Below are 19,835 nucleotides of genomic sequence, written 5' to 3' on the forward strand. Positions count from 1 at the left end.
TATTGAGCTGTTTCTACTAAGGACTAGACAAACTGAAAGTCAATTTTCCACTATATTGCAGAAGGTATTTATTGCATTGTTGTTTGTCAAAAACAAATAAACATTTCAACTGAAAATAAGAGAGAGCTTCTGTACTTTCAGACAGTGTTTTAAATGAATACAGATTTGTTTCATAGAATCATTTAACAGATGCATTCTGATGTCTCCCGTGGGGGCTGTTCAGTATCATATACCATTTACACAGATTACACCTATATATAATGCAGAACCACCCCATCTGGTCTGTGACAGTTACTTAAAGCAGCCTAGGAAAAAGGAGCAATGGTAAATTCAATGCACTAGCAAAGTCACCCTGGAAACTTGAAAGGATGAATCCAATTTGGTTCAGAGATAATAATAAGCATCTATTCTTAAATGGGAGTCCTCCCCCAGGGATTGCCATGGGTTCCATGAGCAAATGGCAGACTGACCTTCTATCTGATAGTGCCTGGTTAGTTCTGGAGCTAACACTCCATGGGGGAGTCAGTAATATGCCACCAATGATCTTTTGAATACCTGTAAGGGTAATTTTATTCCTAATGACCAGCAGTTACATTTCCTATTATTACTCTTCATTCTGTTTCTATTTTAATATTGCTGATTTTTTTGTGGTTATAATTTATTAAGAATTTAATTTAGAATGTTTTATTGGTAAAAAAATATCTACTATGACTGTTAAATACTATGAGATATGCCCTTCACTTCATTCCAGACTTTTTTCGTCTGCACCACAGTTATTTTAACCATAAGGCATACCATAAATAATTATTGTTCTGTTATTAGATGCTTCCAAAGCCTCTATACCTGCAATGTGGCATCAGCTGTGGCATCATCCATTGCATAAAGGTTTGTTAACATTAAAGATGTAGAACAGGGGTCTTTTTTGGCAACTAGGCCATTTTAGGAGGTCAAGAATGCACACTAGAACAAACTCTCTCTCGAGTCCCGCGCTGATGGCTCCGTCCCCCACCAGGAATGCCCCTGAAGGGAAATATAGTATGCATTGCGGAGGAGAGGGAACGCCCATGAAAGGAAATCCCTCTTCTCCGCAATGCATACAAAGGAGAGGGAACGCCCCTGAAAGGAAATCCCTCTTTTCCGCAATGCATGCAGAGGAGAGGGAATGCCCCTTACCCTGGCGGTGTAAATAGGGAAGTGAGGCATACTAAGGAGGCTCAAGAGCCGCATGTGGTTGCCGACCCTTGCCGACCGGGATTAGGCCGGATTGACCAGGGGGGCTTTAGGCCGGAACGGACTACTGGCTAGGCCGTATCTGGCCTAAAGGCCAGAGTTTGCTGACCTCTGATGTAGAAGAAGATGGAAGACCTCACCTCTAAATTACATCGGACATTTACAGGAGTAATGTTCCACAATAAATGGTTTTAGTGGCTTTCATTTATTCTTCAGAATACCTTGACATTTTGTCTCAAAACTCTCCTGCCCATCTGGGTCAAAGTTGTGCCTAATATGTTTATACCCTTCTTCTAATTAGCCCTACTCTCCTAACAAAAAATGTTTTTTAAAAAAAAACTTGTCAAGACCATGCTTTAAGAGTTGTACATGGCATTCTTCTTGTTGCATCAAATCTTATTACAGCTCTATGCTTGTTTAATGCCAGATTTTCTATACGTTGTTTTGCATTACTTATAAGTTTTCAATAATTTTTATATAATTTAATAATTTTTAGTAATAAAATACTATATGACATATTAATTTCTTTATCTATTATTTTATATATAATTTAAGAATGTCAATGGCATGCTGTCAGCTGTAGATACATTTTAGTATGGGTTCCTAAAGCATTATTTTAAGGATTCCCTAGGCGTAAAAAGGTTAAGAAACATTCATTTAAAAGTTACACACATGAATACCTTCAAGGCATATTTGTACATAGTCACAACTCAAATTTTGCATTTTACCTCAAGTCACAATGACAGTGGCTACCAGGACACATAGAAAGAGTGAATTATATATTACTCAGAATATTGTGAATTGAGTACAATATCTGAATATGTTAAAATGTTATAGTAGTTAATCCTCTTTAGGGCTTTTAACATCATACTGTACCACATCCCTAAATTCCAAAATCAACCAGTAAGGTAAATTTTCCATACTGGAGTTAAACTACAGACCCAAAGCTAGACCACATCCACCAACAGAAGAGAGGTCTGGGCTGGCGCGCAGGGGTGCATTTCTCTAGGCCATTGCTACGAGTAAGAAGATATGAGCTAGTGGATCTTGAGGAAGTTGGGATTCTTCAAGTTGAGATTCTTCACTGCTTAGACATGAATTAGAACAGGACCTACAGTCAGTGACCCATGCTGGACATTATGGACCTGATTTATTAAAGCTCTCCAAGGCCAGAGAAGATAGAAAACCATGGGAGAACCTGGGTAATCTGGCAAACCTAGAATGGATTTCTTAGAAATAATTTTGCAAAATTTTTTGCCAAATGTTTTTAATCCTGAACCAGATTTATTCCAGGACTGACAGATCACTTAGTTTCTCCCATGATCCTTCTTCTCCAATATTGAAAAGCTTAAATAAACTAGGCCCTATATAGTTACCTCCCTGTATAGATCTACAGTCAGCAACTGGGAGATAAACTGGGTCCAGGACATTATGATAACCCATTTAGGAAGACCACCTTGTCAAAGAAATTGTTAGGGTTGTCCTGCTAACAGTGAACCTTATTTATTTAGTTCTTCAAGACTGGAGAAGCTGGACTATTATGGGAGAATCTGAGTGATCCAGCCAACCTGTAATGGATCTGGTTTAGGATTGAAAAATTTTGCTAATTGTTAGGGGATGCTTATCTGGCCAGTGATTCTGTGCTGTGCACCACCAACGTAGCCTGTTTTCACCCAGTTTATTCTCTCCAGCAATGTCACTAGCAGCAGCAAGGGGGACATGTAAATAGCAGCATCTCCTGCTTCCCTTTAGCTGTGTACCCTGAGATCTATCTTTTCAGCATCTCCAGCACATACTCTGAGGCTGCACACAGTTGAAAGGGATTTTATTGACAGATTAATCCCTGGTTCCATTCTACCCTGTCATTGTACTTATCCTTGGATACCTCATCTATAGGGACTGATTACCCGTGTATGACCTTAGGCTCTTTATTCTGGACTTGTCTCTGTTGGAATCCTGGTATTGCATTACCCTGGTCCTTTGTCAGTCCTTTCCCAGATGCCCCAGATGCCATCCCTTAGGGGTAACTGTGTACTGGGACAGCGCATCGAGTCTTCTGAGGCTGAGCTGGGGCTTGCTATAAGCAAAGAGTGGACCTTAGATTGGGAGATTGGCTTCTGGCAAGCACTGGTGCTGGACCAGGACCTTACCCTAATATCAAATTATTTTTAAAAAGTCACTTAGGTTTTCCCACAATAGTCTAGTCCATTCTTGGAAAGCTTTAATAAATTAGGCTCATTGTGTCATTCCACGACTACAACATACCAGCAATTTGAGTCATTTTCCCAAAACACACACATATTCTGACTTAAACCTGAATTCTGGACACACAACTTAATTTAAATAATTTCCCAAAGGAAACACAAAGGATTTAAATCTATGTTCTCCAAAGACAAGTTTTCCTATTTTAGATACTAAATGAAAAAAAATGTACTAATGACCTGAGTTTTACAATGACACAAGCATGTATTGTTGTATGCATCCAAACAGCGTGCTCAAAAGGCATATATTTTATTTATTTCAGTATAGTCCATCTTTAATAACTAAATGTACATTTTATCGAAAAACTGTTTTTTATAATTTATTTTCACTGAGCTCATCAATACACTTTATCTTAAAAATGTGGATATTGGAATTCCAGAATAAGCAGTATGGAAAATCAGTTCCCTGACCTTTCCATAAATGCACTTATAAAACAAAATATAATAAAAAATCTGTTATCCTTTGGACTCCAGTAAAGATAGGAATTAGGAAGCATTGTCATTATTACAGTAATGTTCTGCAGCTTTCTTTTCACTAATGACTTCCAGATGGAGTCTGGTTTTGCAGGAGTGGCTGCATGAAAAGTCCAACTGTTCCCGCAACGCAAACAATGATAAATATCCATAGAAAGAGTCTGTCCACAACCATGGCAACATACTTCCAGTCTTCAATTATCTAGGAAAAACATGAAAATACAAGTTAAAAAAATCATCAAAACAATTATGAATCATTTTCAGTTATGATTCCTATCTTTCCAATGACTTTATAGTCAGCCCATTTATATGGTTATATGTGATGATGATTTATTTTGTATTTAATACCAATAAATCCGTATCATTTTTACAGAGCAGCATATTTTGCTCAGAAAGAACTGTGCATGTACACACCATCATTAACAGGAGCAGCTACAAGGTCAGTGACAAAAAAGAACTGAAGTCCCCTGTCAGCACCCACAGATCTGCCACGTTACAGATTTCACTTTCGGCTCAGATTTTTATCATCTGTAATAGTTGTTTTATAAAGCAGGACAAGTGTAAAGGCAGCTATGAACCTCACTAAAGAAAGAAAGAATGTGAAAACAACTTGGCTTGCTCTACATGTTTTTCTTATTTTGCTCCCCCCTGGCTGACCACTCTTGCCTTAGGATATTCATTGCTAATTACATATGCAGGCTCTACTTCCTGCTTTGCCACGCCACACAGAGAAGGTGCCTGACTGCTCCTCCTCACAATTAGCTGAATGACTCATTGATGTTCATGCAATTTGTGGTGGCTGATATTTTGTCCTACCGGTTAACATAAAGTCAGAGTAATTGAATTGAGCTTCCAGGAGCACATTATGCTAGCTATTTTAAAAGTATCTAAGTTTAAAACAGTAATACAATTTTAAAAAAGCAAGACTGAAAAATCATGTAGGTTCAATATTGCATATGTTATAACTCAAAACGTGTGCTAACAAAATACATTGTGCTTACCCTTTAGGCTACCTTGTACAATTACTGGTGCATCTATCAGTACAATTTTAATGGTATCCTAATTACCACAAAAGAAGTCTCTGGTGAGTTATTAATCCTCATTTCCTAGAAGCTAAAGAGGCTTTGTACAGCAGGTAATACCTACTGCTATGAACTCATAGGCAGCTAAATTAGCACATCATTTATTACTGTGTGAAGTGCAATGATCTTCCTTCTACTTTACTGTAATAGAAACATTAGTGATGAGTGATTAGTGTACTTATATGCTTTTAAATATTCAAATATGTACATTTGAAAAACATAAGCTCTTCACCTAGCTATGTGTTAATAGGTAGGTGAGGTAATATAGGTTTACTCTTCAATATAGTATAATTCAGGCCCTGAGGTTAAAAAAATGAAATCTTGCTATTGGGAACTTAAACCATAATATGTGATAATAACTGAAATCATACAATTTATTTTGCATTAGGGCTGCAATATTGCCATTAGCAAAATTGTAAAAAAGCAATAGACCTGAAGATTTCTGCTGAAGACCAAGCACTCCAAATGTCTCATTTACATTTATTGTCCCAAAACTATTCGCATCTGTCTTATTTAGTTTACCTATGCTACTAACTTTGTTATGCTTCCCTACCTGACGTCAGAGCTAACCCCTGCCCAGCTGCTGTACCCCTATCTCATAAGACAGGGGGGTAGTGCTCAACCCAGAAGTCAGGGAAGCCAGACTTCAAGCAGCAAGAACAATTAAACCTGACAGGTGTAATGAAGAGAGGTTCTGGTTTAAAAAAAACTAACGGGTACAGGTAAAAAGGGAATATACTATGTGTACAAACTACTATTAGGTAGCACATTTAACTTTTAAAGTTTTAAAAGGTTGACAGGTTCACATGAATCAGATCAGCATCCTATCCTGTCATATTATAGGGCCATCATAGACCACATTCTTCCTAATTCTACCAAAAACGAAAAATACGGACGAGCGCCAACTTTCACACATATAGTTAAGGTTCTTACACTTTGGTCTTCATCATCGCTCTTCATGTGATCGGCTATGAAGCTTACGCCCTCCATTGCTTCTTGAACTTGTGGAGAGAATTTTTTTGAGTGCCTGTGTCGAAATTCTTGGTTTCTTTGCTGCTCATTAGAAGACTGATCATTAAATCTCTGATCACAAGTCTTTGAGGAAGCAGAATTTACAAAGTAGCCAGAGTTTCTACATGATTCCTGCTGGGTGTTCTTCCGGTAACTGTGGACTTTCTGACTGTTCGTGGTATTTTCTGGACGTTTCATGAAAAGGAACACTGGGAGTTTTTCCAGAAAACAGTTCTTTACCCAGGTCGGCATTGTGTGTGTACTAGGGGACCTATGATGGACATTAAGGACGCAAACACTAGTGACAATAGAAAATGTCACCAAAACCATTGTGAACATCAGGTACTTTCCAATAAGTGGGACATCAAGTGAAGTTGGTGGAACAATCTTAGAAATTAAAAGAAGAAACACAGTCAAGGCTAGTAACACTGATATACATAAGGTCATCTTCTGTCCGCAGTCTGATGGAAGATAAAATACAAGTATCGCCAATGAAGTAATCAGAATACATGGAATGATCAAGTTGATTGTATAGAAGAGAGGCTTTCTTTTGATGATGAAATCATACGTTACATCAACATATTTTGGGTCAAGTGGATTGACTGTTCTCCTTCCTGGCAGTTTTATGATATCCCATTCACCACTTGGTGTAAAGTCATCCATACTGGCCGAGTCTGTACTAAGAACCAGGTCAATTTCTGTATAGTCATAAGTCCATGAACGGAACTTCAGGGTACAGTTTTGTTGGTCAAATGGAAAATGTTTAACTTCAATCTTGCATGCGCTCTTGTAAATGGCAGGAGGCAGCCAAGCAATACTTCCATTGTTTTGTACGATTGCATTGGTGAACAAGGAGACCTCATATGTACCATCAGCACTGCCAAAGATGAATATCACATATCAGAGAAAATGATAGATAACACAAAACAGAAATGGTGAACATGGATTATATCATAATAAATAATTTACATTTCACAGGAAAAGCTAGACCACAGTTCAAATCACTGAGAACATATTGAAGCCATTATTATTACAAATATGATGAGATGCAATATTTCATTAGGGTTAGCGGTTTATTGATTTCCCTTATTGCGTGTACTAATTGAAATTACCTAGGTGCAGAATAAAATAAATCCAAGCCATTATTTTAGTTTTAACCTGCTCTTAAAAACTGACAGCTGCTATATATATTACAAACAATCTTATGGCTCAGCTTCTAACTGTCCAATTAGGTGGCTCTGAAAGTTGCATATGGTACATGTGATGTGTCATTATCCATTTCTTACAGTCTCACAAAGTCTAAAATATTTCTATTCTGCAGTTTTGGAATTATTTCAACATATAGTCAATTTTTTATTTCATTTACCCTGTCTGTAGCCTGCTTTCCCTTTTGTCTTGGTATAGTCTGTACAGCCTTCTTTGTAATCAGCATAGGGTATGCTTAAAAACACCCTTCTAATGCATACATTTAAAATGTTGATAATACAACTTTCCTTTTAAATTCATATTTGTCTTAAAACCTGTAACCTTGTATATGCTATGCTCCCACTCTCATCCACCTAAATACCTGCTAAGGCATTTTATAAACCTCTCTCTGTTCCCCACTTTCCAGTTCCAGGGTATCAGAAATCTAGAGCTACAGCTGTAATCTACCCATATTCCTGCACATCATGTAAGGACAGACAAAATCATCAAGCTTATATAATGTAATACAAATCTATGGGGGGCCAATAGCTGAAAGTTCAAGGTACGTCCATGAAAAAATGGTGTCAATATTTACTTTGATATGCCAATCACATAAAAAGTAAATGTCTGTTTTTTTACTTCATCAGCACATGATTGGCTAATTTAGGTGAATATTTACACAATTTACTGTGAGACGATTCTTAATTACTTTAGTAAATCAGTCTTAATATCTACAAGGAAATTAATTTTGCATCAAAACAAACAGATTCTTTATTAATACCTAATTCTGCTCTCTTTAAAAAGTTTATTGACTTACTTATTATAGAGGACGATGTCAGGTAACCACATCTTTTGTGATGGGATGCGAAGTTTCCTTATGCCATCATATTCTGCTGGGTTCCAGGTTAGCCGGTAGTCCACCCACTCCTACCAATGTAATACAGATTGTTTTTTAAATAGCACAAGTAACCCAAGTATTTAGCCAAGTACATCCTAACCGCAATCAGTAGAGACTTAATTCAGATATTTTGAGACTTTACAAATAACTAACTCTGAACAAGAGTTTGTAGTTCGGGGTGATAATAAACAAAATATTTGAAAATACAATATAGAACGGAGGTGGCTTTGTGCAATTATACTGACATAATTCTACATACAACCATAAAGTAATGCATACTAAAAAGAAGTTCATTTTATCCATTTAGGGATTTCTCAGAGGGGATTCACGAATTGAGAATGCAGTAAGTTGATATTCAACATTCGAATGTTTGGGTGCAAATGTTCAGTATGTTTCAATTCCAAAAATGAGGTCAATATCTGGACAAAGTTGTTCATTTAAAAAGAAAAGGTGAATTTGTGCATTTGTTCATTTTTGTTCATAAATGTAATTTTATTGTTTCTTCTTAGTCCAATCAATAAAAAGCATTGCAAAGACACAGATAATTACTACCATTTGCACCCAGCGCGTGGCATGCTAGAGACCATTGACTTGTGTTTTTATAGCAAGGGTTTACTGCTCAGCTGTATCTTGTGTAATTTGAGTATCAGACATCAGTCTATAATATTGCATTGACCAGAAACCATTACAGTTCCCTTAAGAATATAATTTCATAATGTGTGTCTTAAACCTTCTGACACATCCTATTATGTGTGCCTTATATCTTCTGACATCCTTTTCAAAAGGTGTTCATGTCATCTAATTCTCAATTACTTCAGATGACAAAGGCAATGTCCCCCAACATGTATAGCTTTAACAGAATGCTTGTCTTAATCTCTATCCGCGCAGAACGATGGTGTGATAAGACATCATCACTTTGCTTCCTGCTTAACAGTTAAGACTGTTTTCAGAGGAACTTTTTTTATAGGGGTATTGCTGCAGTTCACCACTGCTAACCAGTCCTCAGCTGCCCCAAAGCCCTGGGTTATCAAGTTATCAAATAATATTAAGTTATCATTAGAACAAATAGAAGTGGTTGACATATAATGCTGTTGTAAAGCAGATGTAAGTGGTCTGGAGAATATCAGATGACCCATGATACTTTGAAACTTGTGGAAAGAAAACTGTTCAGCAAACCCTCTAAAACACTCCAAAAATCCTCCTCCTCGTCGATGCCAGGTGCATACTAGTTATATTTGAGCACCTTAACCTGGATAACCATGTGGTTGTCAACTGCCCATCTGAACTTGACACAACTTAGTGATGAACTGCACCATGCTGCTAGCACTTTGAGGTATGCAAACTCTATGCTGACAACCTTAGTTCTATTAAACAAAATTACAAAAGATTGTTTTTATATACAGGCCCATGCAAAGTTTACCTGTCATACTGCTATTAACGAGCTGCTAAGATAATAAAATATCCCTGTGTCTTTAAATGGCTACAAGTGGAGAGAAGCAAAATGGTTTTTGGAAATCTAGTAAGAAAGTATATAAATTCTATGAAACCTGAAAAGGAATTGTACTTGCCTGATTTAGCCACACATTGGTTGTCATAATTTGTTCCCGTTCATTCTACAACAAAGCAGATACACACAAATTGCATTAGCAGTAATTAATCCAGGTAGAAACCCAGGAAGACCTTACTCTTTATCCGTTTTATTACACTATTAGTGTAAAGATTTCCTCATTATACTGAGGAAGTAACAATTATAGGTTCTAGTTAAAGGTCTGATTGATTAAGTCTTGCATATCCACTATTTAGTAAATCGCTGATCATTGCATATTTGATGTAGATTGGTCAAAATGCACCTTCTATTGGAATGAATAGATTTGCATCTAGCACATGAATAAAATGCATTCAAAATACACATTTACCACAGGAATTTAGCCTAGATGAACATCTCTTGCAGTGATCCAGAGTTCTGCTTCCCAATGCCCCCAGAAATGTAACTGGGTACATTCAAAGCACTGCTTCAACATAAAACACAGTTTCTATAAACCGATACTGATACCTGTCACAAGTATAATGTCACATAGAACACAGATATTTGCAGAACTGTCCCTTATAGGTCTTTGACATTATAAGTACAGCTTCATAAAAAAAGAGCTAGCCAGGCTTATGATAAATCCTTTGTTTAATCCATCCTCACTAGTAAATGTACAATCATGCTCTTTTTTGCTTCACAGATACAACAAAGTTCAAAATCAATATTTTATTTTATTATATAAACCGTTATAGCGTTCTGCTACCAATGTTCCAAAACAGAAATGCCTTTTCTACTCCCCTGAAAGGACTCTTACATCTGGGTTTGGTGTCCACACCCATTATACAGAAACAAATATCTCGAAAAATATGACAATTCAGATTTACACAACAGCATTAGGCAGAGACAGAGAACATCTTCTTGGTTTAATTCAATAATGACAGTAATGCACACAAAATCAAATAGACCTCATAATTGCATTTGAAAGCACGTCATTGTTTTTATAAACTGCACATTTCCCGACTACCTGAAAATCTCTACATTTTACTAACAGTGTGCTCTTTCTGCTCTCTTATTAGTGGGAACATAAAGCAGTGGATGCATGTATTCTATAATGGAGCCAGTATAAGTATACTGTAACTTGTGTAGGGTAGTAATCAACATACTTCAATAAATAGATTCATGATGTCTGTCCACGGACAGTATGCTGATTCTCAATAAAAGTATTTACTTTGTTTTACTGAAATATACATAACCACAATGTTTAATAATGATATATGTTATATATATGATATTTATAGGGGGCCTTATCTTCTTTACACTGCATAGATAATCTGCACATGATAGAAAGCAATTAGATTCAGTTCCTGAATGAAGGGTTATGTTAGTCCAATACAAGCTAGTATCTGCTGACCCTCTACCTATATGAACGTACAACTGAATACCTAAATGAATAAGCTTATACTCAGTATTATTATTGTTATTATTATTATTCCCACCATTCCATATCTCTCCTCCTATTGTGTGATACTTCCCCCACCTCTTAGATTGTAAGCTCTTTGGGGCAGGGTCCTCTCCTCCTCCTGTGTCACTGTCTGTATCTGTCTGTCATTTGCAACCCCTATTTATAGTTTATGTATAGTGCTGCGTAATATGTTGTGGTACAGGATTACAGGTGAATGAAAATGACAAACAGGTTATAAAGTAAGTTTTAAGACCGTTGAACCTTACCCTTCACACACCCTGGAGATGTTTTAATCTCAATGGGTGCAAATGTCACAAACTGTTACTTTGTGTAAGAAAGCTGCAGGGGTTTCATATCAATGACACAGAAACTCTATTTTAAGAATTCTTCATGTAGTTACCAAATGATTTCTGTCACTTGTAAAGCCAAGAATATAACCCTCAGTGACAGCCAACAAAAGACAGCAGAACAGAAAACATGACAGAAAACAGATACAATATGTCAGAGAGAAGAGCATTTACTAGAAACCAACATAACCAGGTTAGCTCACAATTACATTAACAACAGGTCAGTGTTCCCAGATAACAACCATTTAAATAACAAGATAGCAATGCATTTCAAGGACACAAAGTCTTTATGCAGAACACTCCCAACAGTACAGGGTACCATACTTTAAAAAGACATTCTGCACATTAAGGGCTGGTTCACATGAATGTTCTTCATCATTTATAGGCAGTGATTGTGTGCCTACCTATAACCAACCAGCCATTTCCCTCTCTTACTGGGTGGTTTCTATAAGTGGTTGCCAGGCATTTACTAGTTCTCACGTGAGTGCTTCCAATCAGCTGTGACTGCAGGCAAACTCTCAATGGAGTTTCTCCATTAAGAGTTCATCTGAGTTCAGTTCCCACGGTCACCAAGCTGATAACTACAGCCCGGGGAGCGTGGGAACTTGTGGTCAAGCTAATTGGAGGCACCCGAGTGCTTCCAATCAGCTGTGACTGCAGGCGAACTCTCAATAGAGTTTCTCCACTAAGAGTTCATCTGAGTTCGACGAGAACACGACCTCGTGGCGAATCACAAGGCCGTTCTCGCTTACATATTCTGTAAGCGAAAAGCCCGATTTGCCACAAGATGGAAAATGAAAATTTCGCTTGCTCATCCCTAGTTCTCAGATGCTGCTTGAAGTAATCTGTCTGTTCTTTGGCTTTTAACACATGTCTAAACTAATGCCCACTGTTGTCTATGGCAGTGGTCTCCAACCTTTTCGGACCTCACAGACCACTAAGCTCATAATTTTAAATCCCGTTGACCAATAATACTAATTTTAAAAAAAGGCATGTAGTATGATGGACAAGGTATTGATGTTGAGGGTGTGGAATTGAATGGAAGGGATAGAGGGATGGATGAAAATGAATGAGAAGAAAAAAAGGAGGGAAATGGAGTAGCGAATGAATGGGTAAGCGGAATGTAGGTGAGTGTGCCAGGGAAGAGGATTATGTGAGAGTAATTACATGTGTATGTGTAATGGTAACGGTAAGGGCATGTCAAAAGGAAAATGTGTATACTGTTGTAGGTGAATTCCATGTAGGTAAAAGTTATAATCAGGCCACTTCACAACCACCTAGATGTATCAGCTCTAAAAAAGTAGTAAAAAGGGTGCCGGTTCTAGGATGTGAATAAAAAAACATTATTGGAGGTAATGGAGTAAAATTATACAGGTTGGCAGACAAAAGTAAGTGGCATTTGACATTAAAATTATAGCAAAAAAAAATATTGAACAATGTCATTTGTTTTCTTGGCTTTCTAGAGTTTTGCACTCTCTACTGGGAAACTGGCAGACAGAATTTCTAATGGTTAAAGTGGGTTTACCAAACAAATTTTCCCTGCCTTGATGATGCATATCAAACTTGTTAATACGCTGTTAGATTATGGTAAATTATTAGGTTACGCTAAAGTGATTTATGTGCTCCTTACGTATATTTCAAGCCGTCAGTTTTGGTTTTGGATAGAAGACCTCTACTTAGGAAAAGCTTATCTAGTCGGTCCCACGCTGTGTGCCACCGCAGTATATCACATGATGTTTATTCTCTCCAGCGGTGTCGCTCGCAGCAGCAGGAATTAGTTGTCCGCCATCTGCTAAGCAGCTCACAGTTTCTCCTACTTCCTTTTAATTGTCCAGGTTGAGATATATTTCTCAGCATTCCCAGCACATACTCTGAGGCTGTGCACAGCTCAAAGAGATTTTAGGAGCAGATTAGGCCCAGGCCTCATCCTGCTTTGACATTGTCTGCTAGAACTTTATAACCTTTCTGCTCATAGTCACCATTTGTGCATTATAGCAGAGGTCCCCAACCCCCCTAGTGGGCCGATGCACTCCCCAGCGGTCAGGAGAAAGACCCCGCTTGGGGGGCGCACAGGCCAGAGCTGCAGACCACGTCTCTCGTATGGATCGCAGGCTCAGATGGTGGGTTGTGTCCCTGAAACGACACTCTGGGGTAGGTTTCTTACCCTTAGAGTGACACAGGACTGCGCATGTGTGGTCCGGAGTCCGTAGATTCAGTGGTCTGCTGGCTGCAAAAGGTTGGGGCCCACTGCAATATAGCACCTAATTTATCTAATCTGCTGGTGGTGTGATATTCTGTTTGATTACCAGTTCCTCACTCCTGTTTTTGTGCCTGTTTTTTGGACCTGAGATTGTTAACTGCCTGGACCAACCTCTGCTTGTGACCCTGACTCTGTTTCTCTCAACCCTTGGATACATTGTTTGGCAGACTGATACATGTGTATGACTCTTGGCTCTGTTTTTGGCCTTTGTTGGGCTCCTCTGTACTGCATATCTGTGGATCACCTGGTAACCAAACTTGAAATGGCTGATTTCCATTGTGTCCCCGTTCCTGCATTTATGGGTTCCTGGTCTTCAGATGCCATACTTTGCATACTGAAGTCCTGGGGACAACTGTGTGCTGGATTGGTGCGACTAGCCTACTGAGGCTGTGCAGGGGCTTGCTCTATGTGAAATTAGATTGGGAAATTGGCACCTGGTAAGCACTGGTGCTGGACCAGGGTCTTACACCCCTTGTCAGATTTTCTGTTCATTTATTGCTGTCTGTGTCCTAATAAGCATTGGTCATTCTTCTTCTATCTGTTATTCTTCTATCACTGTTATTACATACAGAGGCAGTACAGAAATCATGGGCACTTTGGGGCACCAAAAAGGCCTTCTAATGCGGTTTAATAACGGCAGCTGTCTATAGATTTATTTCTAAGAGGATGCAAAAAATCTTCTTGTGTCATTTAAGACTTTGATTTTACATAAACAAGCATATACATGTCATGGCTCTTTAACAATTGAAAAGAATCTTACCACACTTATCATCTGAGCCAGAGACAATTGGAGATGGATTACGACCAGCTGTGTATTGTTATAAGCAGGACGGATGAGTTTATTATATCTGTCTTCTCTCAAAAGTGTGTTCATCAGTCTCTCTTCTGAATCTGCAGCTCTGCTATCTAGATAATGAGAGTACATGTCATAAACATTGTATCAGTTACTTATAGAAAAATAACAGATCCAAATTAAATGGTTCTCTTATACAGACTCATGCTAGGAGCAATTTCATCATTATCAGTTATTAGTCTGAAAGGAACTTGTTAACATGTTAACGATAAATTTTGATTTTGAAAGTGCAGACCACAGATCAGTCATCTCTGTCCTTTGTTTTCCATCGGGGCGGTCAATGATCTGAGACTTGCCAATCCCTGTCCTTCCTTTGTCCTTGATCTGATACAAGCAATAGTAATTTAGATACCTAGTATACACATAGTGAAGCAAAGATAAGATTGACTCTCATGATGCATGCTTTGAAGAGAAGAAAAGGGGGAAAATGGATGCTGGAACCCTAGCAATGTGGGCACTCATTGTCCCCCAACAGTTACCATCACTGCTAATTCTAAGTGTAATGATAAGCAAATGTCCTATGATTTCCAGGTAAAAGCAAGGCTTGCTTCTAAACTCTGACCCCATCCATTCCTATTGGCATTACAATGGGCAGAATTTGTGGGCAACAGGAAAGCACATGGGGCAAGATGGCTTAGCTCCCACATATCAGAACTCTGTTACCCCAATCCCAATATTGGTTTGTATGGAAGTCCTGTTAGGAATATCAAGAGAAAGAGTTGGGCTTATAGGATCTATTTATTTTCATCTGAGACTCACCCAACTTTTACCCAAAAATTAAACATTTATTACATTGTCTTCCATTGGTGTTTTAGGTAATGTTTTAGTGAATGCAAGTTTCACTGCTTTATAAATAGACCCCAATAAATGTAATAAGAAAATTGCATGATACAAGAGAACAAGTTGATTCAAACATTTGCGTATTAAATCCAATGTGAAAAAAATATGTACAATTTGAAACAAAATATGTATTTATAGACCTTATATAGTGTCATCCATTCTTTCGCTGGAATCAAAATAATTTGGGGAAAAGGTTAACACCTTTAGGCTTTGCTTTTTTTTTGGCCATAGAAATGGATTTCCATTCAGTAACATAGGTCATCTATAGTGACTCTTCCATACTACATTACCTATTCTGATTTATCTTCTCCATATCTGCAGCTAGTGACATCATGCAGCTCATGATTGAGTGCCATATCTAACTCTCCACTAGATGTCAGCATTGAGATGAATGTCACAGACTTTCTACATGACTTTATTATGTGTATATATGTTAGTAAACTTGATGTACTTGTATTTAATGACTTGTAACTCTACATGTTTTTTTAATCATTTATTACAGCTACAGTAACATTTAGATATACGTAGATGAACACTAGCAAACCAGCTGCTTAATGGACTGTGAATAAAAAATGTATATAATATAGGTATGGACCTCCATACACAAACACACAAGGTGTACTGATAATATAAAATATTTTGTAAATTTTACCATATGTAAAGAAGATCACAATGTAAAACTTACATATTTTTTTAAATGTATGTTAATATATGTGAGGTATAAACAGTGGGATATTAAATATTAAAAATAAATAAATTATCCTACAATAATAATTTTGTCTACTAAGAGCAAAGAGTTTCTGTATTACTATATTAATACACTGACATATTTAGCCATAGCATCATAGCACTGTACATTGACCTATTAAACTTTATTTTCACCCCTGTAATGTCAGGGTCCCAAGAAATACCCTGTAATTTTAGTGCCATGTAACTTGGGCAGTGTTGTAGCAGTGAGTAATGGTGATTTGTAGTAATTTTAGCTAGCAAATAAAAATCTAGATATATTGGCTACAAAAAATATATTAGCAGTTTTTCAGCTAATGATACGGACGTAAATTAGGAATGTTTGTCACTGGTGATCCTGTTGCTGCCTGAAGGCAGCTAAAACTAAGTTACTGATAGAGAATATAAATATGATTTTTTTTTGCAAGAAATTACTAGTAAAAGAAAAAAAAAGAGGATCACAGCAAATAAATTGTACATGTGTATAGGGAACATGTGTACAGCCAAAGGCAGTATTGGTGTTGAGCAGCCAATCAGGAAGCCCAGGCAGGTTCCCTATATGTTCTTATGAATGCTATGCATCATTACTCTGATTCTTTCCTGCAGGTTTACATTTAACTAATTTCTGCATACATTTATACAATTGTGTGCAGTATTGCAATAAACTGCCTAATGGCAAACCATATATCAGTCTCAGTTATTTCTTTTAATTATATAATGTATGTTTCCTTGCATTCACCTATCAGATTCAAAGCTGCACGGGAAAATGATAGATGGAGAATAAAAGTCTGAATCTGGTGAAGCAACATAAAACGGTCCTCACCGCCTGATGATAAATGAGGTCAATAATTTGTTGATCTCTGATGCTGATTTACTGACCACAACTCCCATCTCATCAGTGGTTGCACATTTAGCTGCTCTTTATTTATGGCTTTTCTGTTTAGTTTTTCTAGAATCCTCTGACTGCTTTGTGAGGCTCTGTATAAAAGATATGAAAATAAACTCAAGAGGCTTCACACTGCATGCAGCTAAATGGATCCATTAGGTTCAAACATCCTAGGAAATCTTGGTAATGCATCCCAATCTCAAACTACGCTCATATACTCCACATCGTCCATGTAGTTGAGATCATTTCCAATAAATGTGTTTGTATAGCGAGGAACTACAAACCATAGCACCGACTAGGTAGTTGAGCTGTACAGACGGGGCAGTGCTAGGACATGGGCAACAAACTGTAGGCAGGGTTGGTTTTGGACAAACTGGGGCCCTAGGCAAATATGAAGTGGGAGCTCCCCCTCTTATTCTGTCAACATGGAGAAAAAGGGGGGCTGTGGGCAAGTGCTCAGTTTGCCCTATCCTAAAACTGGCCCTGACTGTAGGAACAGGAGACCCCAATGGGTCAACAATGAGTCAACACATTGCAGAACTTTTTGTACTTCCTCCTAGTAGCATATCATCTTTTCCAGGGCAGGTAAGAACATAGAAGGAAGATAATGAAGCTGATTTATTGTAGATGCTGAATGATAGTGCATAAGGTGAAGCTTTCTTTACTGATTATTATTATTACCATTATTATTAATAATATTAAACTTGTATTGCCAACATATTAAGCAGCGCTGTACATTTATTAAGGGTTGCAAATGACAGACTGATATAAACAATGACACAGGAGGAGGGAGGACCCTGCCTAAAAGAGCTTACAATCTACTGATAATAGCCAGTGCATTTCCTTTATTTTGCTGACACATGATTATTTAAAAAGAACACAGCTTCATATTATTCACTTACATTTACATTGCTAAGTGGGAAGCCTCTCATTAGGCAGTAAATAAACCTTAATGAGTTGTTAGGAGAAAAACAGATTCTCAGAAGGTATCCGGCTTCTTCTGTGCTAAGCTGCCTTATTATGGTTCTAGCAATATAATCAAACATAAATGACAACCAATAAATACAAATCATTTACCCAAAATAAGTGTTTTACTACATGTTTGTAAAAGGATAGATAAAGAATAGATAGATAGATAGGTAGATAGATATACATAGCCAGCGGACTCTTTTAGACTGTGAAACAAAAGCCATTCAGGAGCTGTCATTAGCAAAGTTTTCATTTCTGAGTAATGATCTACATTTTTGACCCTTAGAATGTCACCCCTATATACAGTGGCTAAATGCTGGAATATTATGCCATTGTTATATATCTCCTTTTTGTTAAACATCACAATACTAAAAAATGTAAAACTATTTAAACAGCTATTCTTTGTTTTCCTATATAAATATATATAAACAATATAAAATAATATTTAAAAAAATATTTTTACTCTTTTAACAGATAATTTGCAGCATTTATATCTTAAACAACGAATAATATAATACTATATAAACAATGAATAATATTCATACTAATCATCAGTGTTTTATATTACACATGGTCTCTCTAAAACTGTAGATTTTGAATGTGAGTTACAGATGATAAAAACACAGTAATACATTTTTTATGGTATATACTAAATAAAATGTACAACTGTAACATACATACATACATATCAGATGAAAGCAGTATATACAACTGGCATTGCACTTTATAACAGCACACCAATGTGAATACAAAAAAACAAAATTTTCTCACCAATTTATTGTTTTTTCATCATGGTAAAATCTACCGCACAAAAGATTTTTTTAACACTGTACAGCAAATCCGTACACAAAAATACTGGCCCTATCAATACAGTATGATTTTTTTCTAATTAGTTTATAGCTCTGTTTAATTAACTAATTGTAGGAAATGAAGTATTTATCATTTTCAGTTCACATACACAACAGCACAGTGTTATTATCCTTGCCATTGTGTTAGTTCTGTACTAAGATGACCTTAACTATACAGAACAGCAAATAGAAGCCCTGCAATGTATTCTTCTGCATCAATGACCCCCATCCGGTGTCTTATTTTCTGTTATCTGGAAATAATATATATATATTTTTGTAAATGAAGCTGAACTAACAGAACTGAGCATGCATATCAGTGTACACATGAAGTGTAGTCATAAAATGTCCAACACATAAAAAGTAGCAGTGTGTGTGATCTATACACAACCAGTGTTGTCCATGCAATATACAGAACATTACTGATGTCCTACACACTGATCACAACATTCAGAAAAAGCAGAATAGCTCTGCATGGAGTCTGATAGAATAAAGGAAGGTTTTACTCACAATCCCAGAGGAAGAGGGCAGACAGGAGAAGCAGAGAGCTCAGATCCCCCATGGTACATAGAGCAGATGAGGCTTCCTTTGCTCTGGATGTGGGCTGGGTGCTCTTCATGTAGTGGAGGAGCAAGGAGGAGGGCAGGGGACAAGGCTCTAGAATGGCTCAGGTACAGGTGGATGGCAGAGGATGCTCACACAGCAACACACAGCCTGGTCTGGATTATACAACAGAAGCTAAAGTTTGCCTGGAGCAGGGAATGCAGTGTTCAGGAGCAGGGGGAGGGTACATGACACACACTTGCAGGTAAGTTGTTCCCCAGAATGGTAGGGTTTTTAGTGAATGAACAGGAGTGTATGATAAAGATGAGATGATGAATATACCTAAGTAGGAGGAAAGCTGAATATATCATGTGAGGTGGCAAGGAGGCAGCACACTTATAATGGAGTGTACCTATGACTATGCCTAGTAATAGT

The 19,835-nt window shown here is 37.4% G+C and overlaps 1 protein-coding gene across 1 annotated transcript; it reads right to left on the minus strand.

Moving 5' to 3' along the window:
- Positions 1-211: 211 nt before the first annotated feature.
- On the minus strand, positions 212-19,560 carry CHRNB4 (cholinergic receptor nicotinic beta 4 subunit). Its single transcript, XM_072402014.1, has 6 exons — positions 19,368-19,560; positions 14,499-14,644; positions 9,710-9,754; positions 8,061-8,170; positions 5,981-6,935; positions 212-4,167 (listed from the first exon to the last, which is right to left on the minus strand). Exons 1-6 carry the CDS (start codon positions 19,474-19,476, stop codon positions 4,027-4,029), a joined length of 1,506 nt encoding a protein of 501 aa, XP_072258115.1. The 5' UTR covers positions 19,477-19,560; the 3' UTR covers positions 212-4,026.
- Between the last annotated feature and the right edge of the window lie 275 nt (positions 19,561-19,835).

The sequence above is a fragment of the Pyxicephalus adspersus genome, chromosome 2 (assembly GCF_032062135.1).
Source record: "Pyxicephalus adspersus chromosome 2, UCB_Pads_2.0, whole genome shotgun sequence".
Taxonomy (NCBI): Eukaryota; Metazoa; Chordata; class Amphibia; order Anura; family Pyxicephalidae; genus Pyxicephalus; species Pyxicephalus adspersus.